Source organism: Brassica rapa, chromosome A05, assembly GCF_000309985.2.
Source record: "Brassica rapa cultivar Chiifu-401-42 chromosome A05, CAAS_Brap_v3.01, whole genome shotgun sequence".
In the NCBI taxonomy this organism is placed as follows: Eukaryota; Viridiplantae; Streptophyta; class Magnoliopsida; order Brassicales; family Brassicaceae; genus Brassica; species Brassica rapa.
In genome coordinates this window covers 6,768,735-6,785,948 of record NC_024799.2, presented here as the reverse complement: position 1 = coordinate 6,785,948, position 17,214 = coordinate 6,768,735, and the positions used below count along the sequence as shown (strand labels likewise).

Genomic DNA, 17,214 nt, shown 5'->3' with positions numbered 1-17,214 from the left:
CGAGCAATTTTAAGGTATCCGGATGATCCATAATTTTACTATATTTATCCGGATCCGAGTTTCTCGGATATCCGATGTCGAATATCCTTCTAAAAATTACAATATCCGAATCCAGATTTGGATCCTTAAAATAAATAAAAAATAATATCAATATATATAAAATATTAACAATTACTTAAAAATAAAAATATATATAATGTTTTTAATTATTTCTATGTATAATATTACGAAATTTACATAAATTTATATATACTATTATAAAAATGAAAATATATTAAATAAAATTAATTTTTATATATACATGTTACTATTTTTGAAATAGTTATTAATAAAACTTACGGATCCGAATTTCCGGACTAAAAAATTAAAATATCTGGATCCGGATCCGGCTTTGACGGATCCAACATCTTACTATCCGGATCCGGATTCGGCCCTTCCGGATATCTGGATTTTTGGATCGGATCCGGATCTCGGATAAAAGTTCCACGCCTAGTTACAACTGATGAGATTTTATCACTCCAATAATATTTAATTTGGTGATGTGTATTCTTTTACTAAATGCCATATTCAAACACACTTTGATATAAATATAAAGTATAATTCATTTATTTTTGAACCTATGTTAGTAGAATATTTTTATGATGGGTTTCATGTAAATTGGACACATGGTAGTTTTGCAATTAGTGAAACATCTTAATCTAGCAAATGTAAAACTATGATTTATATCATGGATTTTTTAGTTTGTATATATATATATATGTGAATAATTGAGTAGAGAAAAAGACTAGGATAGCACCAAACCAAGTTTATGTTCCCAAAGTAGCACTCAAGGTTCAAAGTCACAAAAATAGGTTTCATTAAAGAGGTAAATATACATTTATACCCCTTGGGTTAATTAATCCAAACCTTAGGGTTTAGAGTTAAGGGGTGGGGTTTTGGAATTAGGGTTTAAAATTTTATAAAAAAAAAATATTAAAATAAAAAACAAAAATTTTAAAAACAGTTTTAAAAAGTATTTTTAAATTATAAAAAGAAAATTTGAAAAAAAAATAAAAAAAAAAAAATTTCGAAAAAAAAAAATTATAAAAATTTCGAATCTGAAAACATATAATCTGAAACTATAAAAAAAAAAATCTTTTTTTCATTTTTTTAAATTTTATTTTATTTATTTTTATTTATTTTTGTTTGTTTATTTAATTTTAAACCAAGGGTATTATGGATATTTTACCCTTTAATGAATGTCATTTTTGTGACTTTCTCCTTCTAGTGCTATTTTTGAGACATAAACTTCAAAAGGTGCTATTATTGACAATTGCCCAATTGAGTATGTTAACTATAATTTTAATCAATTTCTCTAAATATTGTTATATTAGGGAATTAAGAAAAGAAAAGAGGCAAGTTGGCAAAGATTCTCATAAAGCCTCAACCTTTTTGTTCCTCCCTCTACACCTCTCTCTCTCTCTCTCTCTCTCTTCTCTTCGAGTCTTTCTGTGTAGCTGAGACGCGAACCACTGAAGAACCTTGATGGAAAGGGAACCAACAATGTCTGAGCCCACGAAAACCAAGTACGATCGTCAACTCAGGTAACCCTCCAGCTCTTGACTTCCCCTCCGTTTCCGATCGCTCCAAGTCTTCATCTTGTGATTGTTTCTTAGGATCTGGGGAGAAGTAGGCCAAGCGGCTCTGGAGAACGCGAGCATCTGTTTGCTCAATTGCGGCCCAACTGGCTCCGAGGCCCTCAAGAATCTCGTCCTCGGTGGAATCGGAAGCGTCACCGTCGTCGACGGATCCAAAGTTGAAATTGGAGACCTTGGCAACAACTTCATGGGTATTTACTTGACTCTCTCTCTCCTTCACATCGCAATGTGTTGAGAAACTTACTTTGGCGTATTTGATGATTGAAAGTGGATAAGAAGAGTGTTGGTGAGTCAAAAGCCAAGACTGTCTGTGCCTTTCTTCAGGAGCTTAACGACGCTGTGAGGGCTAACTTTGTTCAGGAGAATCCGGATTCTTTGATACTCACAGACCCGTCTTTCTTCTCTCAGTTCACTCTCGTTGTCGCCACTCAGGTAACTAAAGAAAATATGTGTTCTTGCTCCTCCTTAAGCTTGTTTACTCTTCTCTTACAAGAAAGTTTTAGTTTTTATGGTCCTTTGGGGTCTTTCAGCTTGATAGTTTGATAATGGTTTGTATTCTTTCAGCATGTTTGACCTCTCTTGCAAGAAAGTGTGTGTACTTTAGACTGCAAAGTTTTAGTTTTTGGGATCTCTCAGCTTGAGAGTTTATATTCTAAATCAGAGACCGCACTGAAGTATACTTTTTGTCTTTGCATTGTCCATCTATGATGAGTCACAGGTCCTATCTTTAGGATTAGTATGCATGGTAGTTTCTACGTCGAGATTTTGTTTTTAGATTGAAACAGCTTTCCTTATTAGTTGGCCGTGTGTTGAGTGTAGCTAGTTGAAGACTCAATGGTGAAACTAGATAGAATCTGCCGAGGAGCAAAAGTCATGCTGGTTTTTGCTCGCTCCTATGGTCTTACTGGTCTTGTTCGTATCAGCGTAAAGGTAAGCTTATGTGTCTGAAAAAAATGTATTGCTCTCTTGTGGTCAAGTGTTGACTGTTGAGCATTTTTCATGGTTAGTCTGCTAAGTCATATCTTTACTCGCATATCAGGAGCACACCATCATCGATTCGAAGCCTGATCATTTTCTTGATGATCTCCGCTTGAATAATCCCTGGCCTGAACTCAAGAGGTACACTGCTTCAGTGTACTCGGTCATTTTGTTGTTTTTTGGCATCCTTTAACCTTGTGAAGTGATTTGTACGTAATATGGAGTTTCGCTTTTACCCAAATTGTGAATTGATGGCGATGATATGGAAACTTAATGATTCAATGACCGGCAGGTTTGTGGAGACCATTGATCTAAAAACACCAGATCCCATCGCTCATAAACACATTCCTTACGTGGTCATTCTTGTCAAGATGGCTGATGAATGGGCTAAAACTCATAGCAGCAACCTTCCCTCCACCAGGGAAGAGAAAAGGGAGTTTAAGGTATCCGTACTTCCTGTAACTAAGCAAACAGTTAGCAAAGATTCCCTGTTCTAATCTATCCCTTTCCCTTTTATTTCTTAGGATTTAGTTAAGTCCAAGATGGTATCGATGGATGAAGATAACTACAAAGAAGCTGTTGAAGCCACTTTCAAAGTTTTTGCTCCTCGGGGAATCAGTGAGTATACATTTTCCTTGGCTATGTTGGATATATGGAACTGGTAGGACTTTCAACTATTTCATGACTATGATTAATTGCTAATCGTTCCATATGCCTCTTGATGCATATGCATAATATAGCATTTAGCATTAGAGTTAATATGTGAAGTCAGTGTTTTAGTTGTTAAAGGTTTCCGAGTCCCATTTCTATATTTCTCACATCGAACCAACCCTGTTTTTTTTTAATAATCCAGGCAAAGAGATCCAAGAAATTATTGATGATCGTTATGCTGAAGTTGGCTCAAACTCCTCAGCTTTTTGGGTAATGGTAGCAGCTCTCAAGGTTGGTAACTTGAAATAGTTGGGAGCGTGTGTTGGGATTTTACTTTATTAGATTAATTCTTTGATATATGTTCATTTCTTTTACCTCTCATGGATATGAATACTTACGCTATTGATTGTATGATCACCTGCAGGAGTTCATTTCAAATGAAGGTGATGGGGAGGCACCACTTGAAGGTTCCATGCCCGATATGACATCTTCCACAGAGTTAGTTCTCCTTTCTTTCGTTTCAGAGGAGGGCTGATAATAATCTATAGCTGTATTTATCTTTTGCAGGCACTACATCAATTTGCAGAAAATCTACCATACAAAAGCTGAAGATGATTGTCTATCCATGGAGCAAAGAGTGAAAGACATTCTAGCTAAAGTTGGTCGTGATCCAAGTAGTATCTCAAAACAAACTATCAAGAGCTTTTGCAAGAATGCAAGAAAACTGAAGGTGAGAATGCTGGAACTTCTTGTACTGCTGTTGTATGATTAAAACCGATTGAATAGAGTAAAAAACACATTGGGATATGAAACTTTGTAGGTATGCAGATATCGTACGATAGAGGATGAGTTCAGCAACCCTTCTGCAGCAGAACTACAAAAGTGTTTGGCTAGTGAGGATTACAGGTGCGAATGTCTTTGTCGAAATTAATCTTTTCCGTATGTTGTTGTTAGCCCTGAAGGCTCTAATAACTTTTTGTGTTTACTTCTCGCAGTAGCGCAATTGGATTTTATATTCTTCTTAGAGCTGTTGATAGATTTGCTGCGACTTATAAGAACTTTCCTGGACAGTTTGATGGGTAAGAGAACACATTCTGGCAAAAGTTGATTTTGTATCCTGAGCAAATTTGGCGTTGTGAGGCTATTATTAACATATTGATTTTACAGTGGAGATAGAGAAGAGGACGCATCTCGGTTAAGAGCTATTGCCGTGAGTCTTATTAACGAAATGGGTTGTGACGGCTATGAACTTCCGGAAGAACTTTGCAATGAGATGTGCAGATTTGGCGCTGCAGAGCTTCATGTGGTCGCTGCTTTCGTTGGAGGAATCGCATCTCAAGAAGTAATCAAGGTTCGGTTTATATCCCTGCCTCTCAAGATGTGTGGTTTTGAAGCTAGACGTCTTACCGTTTTATGTTTTTTCCAAATGTTTTGCAGCTCATCACGAAGCAGTTTGTACCAATGTTGGGAACTTTCGTTTTCAACGGCATTGATCACAATTCTCAGTCATTGACATTATAGAAGATTCTTAGAGACGACAATGGTGGCTACTGACAACTCCAACTTTACTTTTATCCTCGACTCGAGTTGTGAAATGGTACTTTAAATACAGTTTGGAGTTTTCATTTCTGCCATTGCACTAGACTGATTAGAGCTCTCATTTCTCCATATAACAATTTGGAATTCCTGATGAAATGTATGTTTTGATTCTTGAGCCGCGGTTTCAAAACCGAAGAGCTCGTGTTTACATATTAGCCTTATTTCTTATTGATTGGTAACGCTAAATCATATGCTATCGTCTCCAAAGTACGGTCAAAAGACCAGATTGTTAACTTAAACAAAGTGCAGAGGTCTACAGAAGAATACAACAAGCAACTGACTAGACTTGTCTTGTGGTTGATAACAAAATTGGCAAAAGAACAGAGACGTAACCAAAACAGACAGGTTTTGAGTTACTAGGCTGAGTGTCTCTTTGAGGGATTATAAACGCTGAATTCGCCAAAGTCTCTCCGGCCACTGGCAACAAAACAATCAAACCTTTGTAAAGAACCAAGGTCCAAACAATATTTGCTTTTGACACCAAAGTTGTCTGTCTTAAAGTTAACCAGACAACTGTGGGTTAAGTGTTGCTACTTACCTGTGACTAACATTCCAACCACCAGGCAAATGGCGAGGATGAACAGTATCAACAAACACTTGTCTCCATCTTTGGCAGAAATCCCGAACACCATCCTCTCCATGTTCCCTTAAGAGATACTCCACTACCTGTTTCCCGTGCGGTCCATGTCCTAGCAAGGAGAGTTTCGAATTCTCTTGGTGCGGTGTATTTCCATTACACTGAGTATCATTTGGCTCTGGAGCTCCATGATACACGTTATGGTATCACGTACCAGAGAAAGAAGACTAGAAACTAGTATTTTCCTTAAAGCATTATAGAGATTTGGTATTTTTCCTATTTTAGATATTAAGTAGTTTTCCTTTCTTACTTAGGGTTATGATTTGTAATAGCCCTATATAAACATATCTAATTATCAATAAAGGATCATCTTCCAGCATTAACCTTATTCTCAAGAGAGACTAGGGTTAAAGGAAGCTTTGCAATCAAGTTATCTCTACTCTTACCTGTAATCACGGCACCAGTTACGCGAGCACAAGCGGCTCGTATCAATTTGGTATCAGAGCCGAACGATTCGATGGAGGACACTGAGGCGCTTTCGAAACAGATCGCAAAGATGATGGAGATGATGCAATCGATGAATGCAAAGATAGATGATAATATGAAAACTCTACAAGAGAGAATGGTGCATCACGAAACTACTAACGGGGATCGCGGTAAGACGATCAAATTCTCACCCGAAGAACTTTCTGAAGTTGAAATATTAAGTGGAAGTAAGGGGAGCAAGGGGGCAATATCATTCGATACCAGAGCTGGTACGAGTTTTACACCATCCAAAGCTGATAAAGACATTCCGGTGAGGAGTTGTGGTTTGGCAAACGAGTCCAATTATGGGTTCTCTGGGGGACCGTGGCCAAACCGAGCTGTAGGGAGAGAACGAGGGCATAGGAGGACAGATGGAGGAGGAGACTGGAATGTAAGACCAATTGGAGCGGCACCACACGACTCACATCCAAATGTTGGAGATTATCGAAACTCGGAAGGGTTGATGGAAGGAGGATATTACGAAACTCGTGAGGACAGAAGCAACAATTTCGACAGAAGATGTGTGAAAGCAGCCAAAATAGAGTTTCCACCATTTGATGGGACAACTGATGCTATGGAGTGGCTACAAAAGTGTGATGACTTCTTTGTGGACCAAAGAATTTTCAGTGATGATACGAAAGTTAGACAAGCGACTTTTGTTTTAACAGGCCAAGCATACCACTGGATCATCAACTTGCGACGATTGGTAACACATAGGCTTGGATGGGGGAGTTTAAAAGGATCTGCAAAAGTCGATTTGGAAAGGCAGATGCAGTGAACCCAGTGGGAGAATTGTCAAATCTTAGACACACGGGAACAGTGGATGAGTACTGCAGTCAGTTTGAAGAATGTCTAAGCCGACAAACTAGACTCTCGGGTGATCAACAACTATGGCAATTCTGTGCCGGGTTGACAGATAGCTTACGGAAAGAAGTTGAATATCTGCGTCCTGAAACAATTTTTGAAGCCATAGAGTATGCTAGAGATAACGAGTACAAGATTGACAATGATAAACGCACCAGGACGTTTGGTGGTCATCTAGCGCCTATCACTAAGACCCTTGGTGTCTCAGCTCGGCAAGAGAATCGAGGATCAGAAGTTAAAACTCCAAAATCAGGACCTCAAAAGCAAACGGGCCAGAAGAAATTTTGGAAAAAACTAACGCCAGCAGAGATGGCGGATCGAAGAGCGAAAGGGCTTTGTTTCAATTGTGATGACTTATACACACCTGGCCATGTTTGTACTCCGGTTCTCTTTCATATTATGCCAGTCATGGAGGGAGATAATCAAGACGATGAGTGGATTGAGGAAGACGAGTTAGAAATCTCCATAAACGCCATGAATGGGGAACAAAACGAGCGAACCTTTCAAGTACAAGCTAATATCATGACAGGAAGAGGTTGGGTATTACTTGATACAGGGAGCACTCACAACTTTATCAAGAGCAGTTTGGTAGAGAAGTTGGGCATCCCGATGCACCGGAAACCTGGCCGGTTCGTAGCTCTTCCCAACGGAGGGCGATGTCCAATAGAAGGATTTTGTCAAAACATGTCAATGACGGTACAAGGGCACCAATTCAAAACTGACTGCTTTGCAATTCCTTTGAAAGGTTTCGATGTGGTTCTTGGAATCAGATGGTTGAATGCATTAGGAAGAGTGATATGGGATGGACCAAATAAAACTGTCGAGTTCAATCATGGCTCCACCCCAGTTATATGGCACGGAGAAGCGGAAGAACGTGGCAAGACAAATATATCTCTTCATGCTTTAGGTGCTGACTCGAAGGGATTGGAACACTGGTTCTCCGAGGAAGAAGAAGTGTTTACGACTCCAGGAACTAGTATACGACGCATACCACAGGCGCCAAAGCAGAGGATTTGTACTCTCAACCCGGTGCCCACGTCGGACTTGCTAGATATGGTTCTAGAGAAATACCGTTCGGTGTTTGCGATACCAGTTGGTCTGCCACCAAAGCGGGATTGCGATCATAGGATTCGTTTGCTTCAAGGGTCAAATCCGGTGGCAGTACGTCCATACCGTTATCCGCACCTCCTTAAAGATGAAATAGAAAAACAGTGCACTGAGATGCTTCGCAACGGGGTGATTCGACCAAGTAGTTCTCCATTCTCTTCACCGGTGCTACTAGTGAGGAAAGCAGATAATACTTGGCGTTTCTGCATTGATTATCGAGATCTTAATAAGATCACTGTGAAAGACAAGTTTCCAATTCCAGTCGTGGATGAGTTGCTTGATGAGCTACATGGATCTCGGTTCTTTACAAAACTTGATTTAACATCAGGCTACCATCAAGTCCGCATGTCTGACGAAGACATTGAGAAAACGGCATTCCGCACACACCATGGCCATTATGAATTCTTGGTAATGCCGTTTGGCCTTGTGAATGCCCCATCCACCTTTCAGAGCTTGATGAATGCGGTGTTTACAAAAGTCCTTCGAAAATTCGTCTTGGTCTTTTTTGACGATATTTTGATCTATAGCAAGACATGGGCAGAGCATGTGCGACATGTTGAGTATGTGTTGCAAGTATTACAGGAACACCAGTTACTGATAAAAAGAGTTAAGTGTTCCTTTGGGAAGCAGGAAGTGGGCTATCTTGGACATGTTATTTCTCATGAAGGAGTCCAAGTTGATCAGAAAAAAATTGAGGCTATCACGGAGTGGCCTCAACCGGCTACAGTTCGTGCATTAAGGGGATTTTTGGGCCTGTCTGGATATTACCGTAAATTCATTCAAGATTATGGCATCATTGCTGCACCATTGACTCAACTCTTAAAGAAAACGGGGTTCGGTTGGAACGAGACTGCAACACAGGCTTTTCTCGCCTTGAAAAAGTCTCTTTCTGAATCTCCAGTATTGGCACTACCCGATTTTACTAAAGAATTTGTTGTGGAATGTGATGCTTCTGGGAGTGGTATTGGAGCAGTTCTACAACAAGATGGACATCCTATCACTTTTTTTAGCAGAACGTTAGCAGTTCGTCATGTCAAGCTCGCAGCGTATGAGAGGGAGTTAATTGGGTTGTCAAAGGCAGTGCTTCATTGGAGACCATATTTGTGGGGCCGCCGGTTTCTCATACGAACAGATCATTACAGTCTTAAGTATCTACTAGAACAACGGCTCTCGACATCTCCTCAAGTTCATTGGATTAGTAAACTACTTGGTTTTGACTTTTCAGTCGAGTTTCGTTCTGGAATGACCAATAAGGTCGCTGATGCTCTATCTAGGCGTGATGACAATGGACCAGAAGAAGTTAGTCAACTTCATGCCCTACACAGCTCTACAAGCGGTATTCTGTCCCGAATTCGTCAAGAGATTAAGACCAACGAGAGACTTGGAGAACTCAGAGATAGAATTATTCGTGGAGAAGAATCAGAACTGTGGGAAGCAAAGGATGGTCTTATCTTTCGCAAAGGAGTTGTCTATTTGGATTCCAATTCAGAATTGGTGCGAGAAGTAATGATTGGTTTTCATAACTTTGGCCATGAAGGTGTCCAAAAAACTATGGAACGTATTCGCAGGGATTTTTATTGGAAAGGGTGGAAGAAGAGTATTCAAGAGTTTGTGAGTACTTGTCAGGTTTGTCAGAAAAATAAATGGGAAACACTTCAACCCGCAGGATTGATGCAACCACTGACGATTCCAACTAAAATATGGGCTGACATCTCTATGGATTTTGTGGAAGCATTGCCAAAAGTTTCAGGAAAAACAGTTATTCTGGTGGTGGTCGATCGCTTCTCTAAGTACGCACATTTCATTGCCTTAAGTCATCCTTATACTGCTGTTTCTGTAGCTCAAGCGTTCTTCCGAGACATTGTAAGATTGCATGGGATTCCAGAAACAATTGTATCAGACAGAGACAAGGTCTTTCGTAGCATTTTTTGGCGTGAATTGTTCAGACTTATGGGTACTAACCTGTGTTTCACGACTGCCTATCGACCGCAATCTGATGGACAAACGGAGGTGGTTAATAGGACGTTAGAGATGTATCTTCGGTGTGTTACAGGAGATGAGCCACGGCAATGGCTTGCTTGGCTTCCTTGGATTGAGTATTGCTACAACACATCCTACCACACTAGTCTCAAAGATACGCCATTTAGGATGGTTTATGGGAGAGAACCACCTCGACTTTTAGACTATGCTATAGGAAGTTCCAAAGTTGAAGCTGTTGATGTTGAGTTGGAAAGAAGAGATGAGTTCTTAACAGTGGCACGGGAACGTTTGATGGAAGCTCAGAACAGAATGAAAGCTGTATATGATAAACATCATCGCGCAGCTGAATTCAATATTGGAGACTGGGTTTGGTTGAAGTTACATCCTCACAGACAGCTCACCGTCGCAAAGAGAGCGTTCACAAAGCTATCTCCCAAGTTTTATGGACCATTTGAAGTACTAGCTCGTGTGGGAACAGTTTCCTATCGTCTCCGTCTTCCGGCTGGGTCTCAAATTCATGATGTTTTCCACATCTCACTGCTTAAAGCGCACAAAGGAGACCGACCCAATACAGAGCCTCTGCTACCACCGGTTTTACAGGGACGAGTGTTACCGGCTACACCAATCAAGTTTCTTCGAGCTCGCATTCATGGAGGTGTTCGACAAATTCTTGTCAAGTGGAATGAAGAATCGGAGACTGCGACATGGGAAGATGCAGAGAAGTTATGTGAAGCATTTCCAGAGATAGAGCTTGAGGACAAGCTCCTTGTCGAGGAGGAGAGTAATGATACACGTTATGGTATCACGTACCAGAGAAAGAAGACTAGAAACTAGTATTTTCCTTAAAGCATTATAGAGATTTGGTATTTTTCCTATTTTAGATATTAAGTAGTTTTCCTTTCTTACTTAGGGTTATGATTTGTAATAGCCCTATATAAACATATCTAATTATCAATAAAGGATCATCTTCCAGCATTAACCTTATTCTCAAGAGAGACTAGGGTTAAAGGAAGCTTTGCAATCAAGTTATCTCTACTCTTACCTGTAATCACGGCACCAGTTACGCGAGCACAAGCGGCTCGTATCACTCCATCTCCTCCACTATCATCTGCAACAACTATCCTACTTTCTTCATTCATATCTTTCTCAGAATTTCCAGTAGCTTCCTCACCATGTTCTCCAACTGAAGAAGATACAAAACTGTTTGCATCAGTATCTGTGGGCAATACAACAATAGATCATATGCATTAGCCTTTATCAAACAAAACCATGACAACAATATATATCATATGATTATTACCATTGCTACTGTTTTCTTGTTTGTTCATATGAGCAACCTCTGCAGAATATTTGAGAGGGACACCTTTCTTTCTTTCCAGTTTTCGTCTCTCGTGAGGGCTCAACCCAATGAGTAAAGCTCTCTCCAAATCTTCCTCAGATATGTCCCGTCCCCCATAATACATCTTTACAGTCTACAAATCAGAATGTTTTGTTTATATCAGTTACCTGCAAGGATAAGATAATGATCCATTTTATTACCTGCAACAACTCCTCACGGCGACTAGATGGCATTCTGTTCCCATGTCGCAACAGCGCCATTGCAGCTGTCCTAAGATGCAAAGGAGAGACACCAACATCCTTAACGTCACCCCTTGATTCATCACACTCCACAGAAGATGCTGCTTCTTTTGAATCCACCACTCTCCGAACAAAAAGAGGGATCCCAAACTCTGAAGCCACTTGTTTCTTGTACCTCTCAGCAGCAGCATGCGCAACTTCATGACAATCCACACAGAGCAGAACTATATCATGAGACCTGTGACTTTTCAAATGCTCCGGAAAATGAACTCTATAGCAAGAAGGTATGATCCTGTAACGCAGATAGTGATTCCCTTCTCCACATCCAACACATATGTTCTTCTTGGTCTGAATATAGAAGTCATTCCCTTCGTCCTCAGGACGTCCTTTGGGTTCGAACAAAAGCATTATCGCAGGTGGTTCTTCTTCAACTAGCTTCGCAAGACCACGGTTCATATACCATTCAAGTTTTTTTCTGTCGCAGTAACATAGCAAACGTCCATCGTTTGCGTATATTCTACAGTTGTGGTAAACCGGAGCCTTGCATGAGAACTTCTTGACGAAAAGATCTCTCGATGACTTCCGAGTGAACTGCTTTAAGTTCTTTCTATGTCCGTTTTGCTTGGGAGCTGAGTGGACACCGATCTTTGTCTTGAAATTTATCAGAAGTGAGTAGTTGAAGACAGAAACTGGACATGTTCCATCTGTCCCCAAACATTTCTCGAGAACTAGTGGTAAAAGAGCATCCAGTTTAGCTAACTTGTCCTGAGTCATTTGATAGATATCATCCAAGTGACTACAAACAACAGAAGATGGAGATTGATTTGATAAACTCAAGCTTGGTGAAGACTCTGTAGCCAAATCAGCTTGAGCTATCGAATGATGTACTTCCTCAGCTGTTGTTGGATTCTTACAGGCAAGAGCAATAATAGCTTGGTCTGACAGAACATATCGCGTGCTTTCATCATGAATTCTTGCCTGAACAAAAGAAGAGATATGTTGATTCGAATTACAAGGAGGGAAAATGTCTTGCAGCTACAACATCTTTAACTTGCCACTAGATTTTGATTTGCGCTTTCAAAGCACGGTTTTTTTCCAGTTAAGAACAATATTTGATATAAATGAGTGTTTTGGTTTTGTTGAACATTATTATTATTATGTTACAAAGTCGCATTATATCGAAAAAATGAAATTATTTTTTGTTTACAATTATATAATTTATCCATTAGTTTATTTGAGATTTTTTATATATGTACATAAAAACTTTTATGTTACTAACGTTTTGTGTGCGCATTTTATAAGAGTTACATTAGTTGAGTCGGTGAAACATGAGATTTATCTAGCAGATTTTGGACTAATTTAATAGTATAGATTTGTAAGGATTTTAATAGTTTTTTGATGGTACATAGTTTGTAATGGGTGTCTTATACTTTTAAATATTGTGAAATTATACCAAACATATGATTTATCAGCTACAACACCTTTAACTTACCATTAAGTCTCTCCATGCACATAGTTCCCTTACAAGCTCCTGAAACTGAAAGGCGAACATCATCAACCCCATGCTTTGATATCTAATACACATAATGAAGTGAGAGTGAAGTAGGTACCTTTGCATCCAAGGAGATGGAAGAGTTATCTCCATGGCTGTTTAAATGACGATAAATTAACGAGGAAGCAGCAGCGTTCCCAGGAAAATCTTATGTTTCTTTAGTGTACAACTGTAAACAAATCATGTTTGATCGTCTACTAGCCTCGAGAAGAAAACTGAACTTGTCATCCGGGCTAGATGAATCTTCTGATACACTAATATTTTAGAACTTATTTGCAAGAATATACAAAAAAATGGTGATCTATAGTGAAAGGTGCTCACCAGTGCCTCGCTGTGTGAGCTCAGCAGTCAACCTATCGGCAATATAGAGTAGATAGTGTGCATCTGTTCTGGCGTATTGCACCATCTCTTCAGACAGTGGACGCTGTCTCCAATCTTCACGCTTCATGAATTTAAGAAGTTAAGCAAATATAAGAATAGATAATGAAAATATACACACATAGTACATACTAATCCTTAATGTTAAAAGAATTAACCTGAAGCAATTTGTTAGTAGCCACTCCACAGACTGTCTCAAGTAAGTATGCCAGTGACCTTTGAGGCTTTGACAACACCTCACACGCCTGGTTTATTATATTAACAAAAAACATTTTACTTTCACCAAACAACAACAACAACAAACTTAATCCTAATTAGTGCAGGAGGACATAGAAAGCTGTACCTTGGCGGTATCAAACATGTTAACAACATATATATGGAAGTCTCTTTGAAGCCAGAGAACATCATTGTCAGCCCCATGAAACACCTAAAAAGCACACAAAAAAGCTTACAACAAAATTATTTCAAAATTATATAAATCTGAAACAATTCAAGCGAAGAGATTCTAATGATGAAAATGTACCTTGCAAATATCAGGATTGGAGAAAACAGGACGGAGTATACTCATTGCATCATGTAATGCAATCGTGTCCACCAAAAAATCCTCCTCTTCTGTAGAAATCTGCAAAAGAAATATATTAAATAATCCTAACATTATTTTTTTTTAAAACGTATCTTTAGCACTTACCTGAACTAAAGCAGTGAAACCAAGAAACGATCGCAAACTATGTTGCTCAGTATCAACTCCAAAGACTTTTTCTTTAGCCAATGTTTCCGCAAGCTTCTTCAACTCATACTCCGTCTCAACCCACACATAAGAACCACTCATCTCCAGTGAACATTCTCCCCTCAAGAACTCAACTTCATCAAGACGAGGATTCTCTAACAAGACAGCGATCTCAGTTTCGTACGGATGAGAGTTGTTAGGTTTCTCTGCATTGGTTACGAACTCAAAACATTACAAATCAAAGACACACATGCAATAAACTTGAGATATTATATCAAATCCAACCTATGGAGGAAGAAAACACATCGTCGAGCTTCTTCATGTGTTTGAATCCAGAGTAAGAGTTATCCGCAAGTACTCGTTTGAAACCGAACTGCGGTTTGGTCTCCGAGTGCAGATAACACGAGCTCGGAGAAGATGTCTGCTTCCTACCGTGGCGCCGCCGCCGATACTCCGCCACGAGCAGAACTGTCGCCGCCACAAGAGAGGCTACAGTAGTTACGATTTTGACCTTGTCATTGACCTCCATGCATGTATCTTCGAATCTCAAACTGTTCGTTACTGTTTGTTTAGAGCAAACCAGTTCGGTCTTAAAGCCTTTTTGTACTTTCAATCTCTCATTGTCAGACAATGGCGGAAGATTGTACGTTGAGATCTTGACACGTGTTTCAATCTTAGACCCGTGCAGATCTGACACGTTTCTTGGGTTATAAATTAAGCACAGGCCCATTAAAACTGAATCCACATGTGTTTGGTTGGCCCAAAAATCTTAGAAGTTAATGAATTCAACGACAAACACTGTTGTATCCCCTCCCTAATAGGGAATCGCTATGTATTATATAGCAGATAGAAGAATATAGCAGAGAGAAGTATATGATATAGCGTGAAAGCTTCTTGATCTGGTGGTTTAACTGATGGTTTATTAATATTTTTACATAAGGAAATTTGTATTTAATCGAAAAAGATGAATTATATAAACTAATAGAAAAATGTTTTTAAAAAACCTTCAATTGTAAGAAAAATGTTATGTGTATATCTTTATAAAAATGGTTTGCGGTGGTGTAAGTGGTGGTGTAAGTAGACGAGAATTCTTATAAAATGTTAAATTATATGATTGTTTATGTATTCAGTAATAACGTAATTAATTAACGTTAAAAATAAATATAAGAGTGAGATTCATTGATGTTTAACTTATATTGCCACAATAAGTCCATCTATAGATTCAACCATACATTTTGAAGTTTAGTGCTAAGCTCTCTTTAGTCTTTACACAAATGAAATGGACATCTCATGGAACACCATTAGTAACTAAAAGTAATATCCAATCCAGATGGGTCCAAAATAAATAAAATAAGTATGTGAATGCCAAATGTCTATAACTCTTTTTTTAATATTGGGTAACATCTTACATCATCATATAATCTATAATTCTATTACATATGATGATTAACTATCTGCAATATATGCAATTTTGATGAACAGTTTCATGGATAAGAATTCTACGATGAAGCTCTTTCTAAAACACTTGAATCGGCAGACGATATTAATGTGTATAATTCTTTAATAATCATCTTACACTATCAACATGTTGACGCAGATATGGAAATATGTTAAATACGACAAATCAAGCATTAATAAATAGAGTTGAAGGAATTCGGGGCCATTGACACTGAGAGGTGAGTGTTTATGGTTAGTTTATGGGCCTTCACTTGTTATTATTTATTTATATCAATGGACTCCATACCTGTTAGGTTTCATATTTATTGTCATATCAGAAATATAAAGACATCGACATCCAAGAGAAAATGTATTGAACTGTTAATAGGGGTGGACCTCGGGTTCGAGTCGGATATTTTGGATTTTCGGGTATCTCGGTATAGAGGTATAAAAACCGTTCGGGTATTTCTGTACTTCGGTTCGGGTATTTTTAGTTCGGGTTCGATTATTTTGGATCGGGTTCGGATATTTAGATTTTGAAAAAAAAATTAAATTTTTTATTTCTCAAATTTCTTGTATTTAAAAATATAACTTTCACTTAACTAATTTTTTTATTTTTAATAGATTGAATGGTTAATATATTTGGACGTAATATTTTGAAACTAAAAATACATTAATTTGGTTATTGTTTTTAAATTTTGGATGTAACTTTTTGTTAATTCTTGAAATAAAAAGTTTGACATGCATTTTAAGTGAGTAGCAAATCATTTCTCCGTAATTATATATATATCATATGAACTTAAAGTTATGTGTAGTATCAATATAAATATTTTATATAAATTGAGAGATGTAAACTAGAAATATATGGTTAATTATACATATGTTCGGTTATCTTTGGATATCCACTCGGGTTCGGATAATACCCATTCGGGTTCGGATATCCAATCTCTCCTAATTCAATATCCGTTCGGATATTTTGCTATTTCGATTCGAATTTCGGTTGGGGTTTTTTAGATTGGGTTCGGGTGCGGCTTCGGATACCGGATAAAGTGCTCACCCCTATAACTGTACATTAAATTGCTATAAATAAAAGTCACAATATTGAATCGGAGATAATGAATAATGCTCTACTCTCATGTTGTATTTATCAACAACCCACTACTTATATAAATTTCGCTATTTATAAATTTTCAAACTTTCCCTATTCTTAGAAAGGTATAGTATGTCCAAACTTTTGGTCAGCGATCCCTTGTATATTAATTGAGAAACATTACAAATTTTTTTTTGTAGTCACGTGTCATCAATAGAATGATTCTTATAATCATTAGAAAAATATGTTGATTCATTTAGTTATATAATAAGTTTTTATTAAACTAACCATAAATTTATTATTAATGTTTTTTATTATTTTCTTAAATAAAATGTACGAAGTTGCCTAATATGGCTAAAGCATATATATTAATTAATAATTTTGAATACTAAAGATTTGATAAAAAATTAGAGTATCTTCTATCATATTTGTTTAATTTTAAACTATTAATATAGATTAAACAAGCACATTAACCATATAATAAAAATTTAGATTTTTCTGTATATGTTATATTTTAGATTTTTTAAAACGATT

At 37.9% G+C, this 17,214-nt stretch overlaps 2 protein-coding genes across 4 annotated transcripts; one reads left to right on the top strand and one right to left on the bottom strand.

The window, feature by feature from the left end:
* Window positions 1–1,378: 1,378 nt before the first annotated feature.
* On the top strand, window positions 1,379–5,033 carry LOC103867647 (NEDD8-activating enzyme E1 regulatory subunit AXL). Of its 2 annotated transcripts, XM_009145739.3 has the most exons (14): window positions 1,379–1,583; window positions 1,656–1,828; window positions 1,906–2,069; window positions 2,457–2,567; window positions 2,677–2,756; window positions 2,908–3,058; window positions 3,140–3,233; window positions 3,469–3,557; window positions 3,691–3,764; window positions 3,834–3,996; window positions 4,087–4,172; window positions 4,262–4,345; window positions 4,434–4,617; window positions 4,704–5,033. In XM_009145739.3, the coding sequence occupies exons 1-14, from the start codon at window positions 1,525–1,527 to the stop codon at window positions 4,785–4,787; spliced, it is 1,596 nt and encodes a 531-aa protein (XP_009143987.1). In that variant the 5' UTR covers window positions 1,379–1,524; the 3' UTR covers window positions 4,788–5,033. The 2 variants fall into 2 exon arrangements, with proteins under 2 accessions (XP_009143987.1, XP_033147640.1); XM_033291749.1 differs by lacking the exon at window positions 2,457–2,567.
* A 5,787-nt stretch (window positions 5,034–10,820) lies between these two features.
* LOC103867839 (protein RRP6-like 3) lies at window positions 10,821–16,264 on the bottom strand. 2 transcript variants are annotated; one of them, XM_033291755.1, is made up of 9 exons: window positions 14,439–16,264; window positions 14,115–14,359; window positions 13,950–14,048; window positions 13,770–13,853; window positions 13,585–13,671; window positions 13,370–13,490; window positions 13,107–13,294; window positions 12,989–13,033; window positions 12,289–12,474 (listed from the first exon to the last, which is right to left on the bottom strand). In XM_033291755.1, exons 1-7 carry the CDS (start codon window positions 14,881–14,883, stop codon window positions 13,197–13,199), a joined length of 1,179 nt encoding a protein of 392 aa, XP_033147646.1. In that variant the 5' UTR covers window positions 14,884–16,264; the 3' UTR covers window positions 12,289–12,474; window positions 12,989–13,033; window positions 13,107–13,196. The 2 variants fall into 2 exon arrangements, with proteins under 2 accessions (XP_018514510.1, XP_033147646.1); XM_018658994.2 differs by adding exons at window positions 10,821–11,134; window positions 11,219–11,390 and having other exon boundaries at window positions 11,458–12,474; window positions 13,107–16,264.
* Between the last annotated feature and the right edge of the window lie 950 nt (window positions 16,265–17,214).

Bases quoted from the DNA above. Each gene is read 5' to 3' on its own strand.
- LOC103867647 (XM_009145739.3), top strand. From the start codon at position 1,525: ATGGAAAGGGAACCAACAATGTCTGAGCCCACGAAAACCAAGTACGAT. The intron at 1,829-1,905 runs GTATTTACTTGA...GATGATTGAAAG, and splicing joins CCTTGGCAACAACTTCATGG to TGGATAAGAAGAGTGTTGGT. The intron at 3,765-3,833 runs GTTAGTTCTCCT...TATCTTTTGCAG, and splicing joins GATATGACATCTTCCACAGA to GCACTACATCAATTTGCAGA.
- LOC103867839 (XM_018658994.2), bottom strand. The intron at 11,391-11,457 runs GTAATAAAATGG...TCTGATTTGTAG, and splicing joins GCCGTGAGGAGTTGTTGCAG to ACTGTAAAGATGTATTATGG. The intron at 11,135-11,218 runs GTAATAATCATA...TATTGCCCACAG, and splicing joins ACAAGAAAACAGTAGCAATG to ATACTGATGCAAACAGTTTT.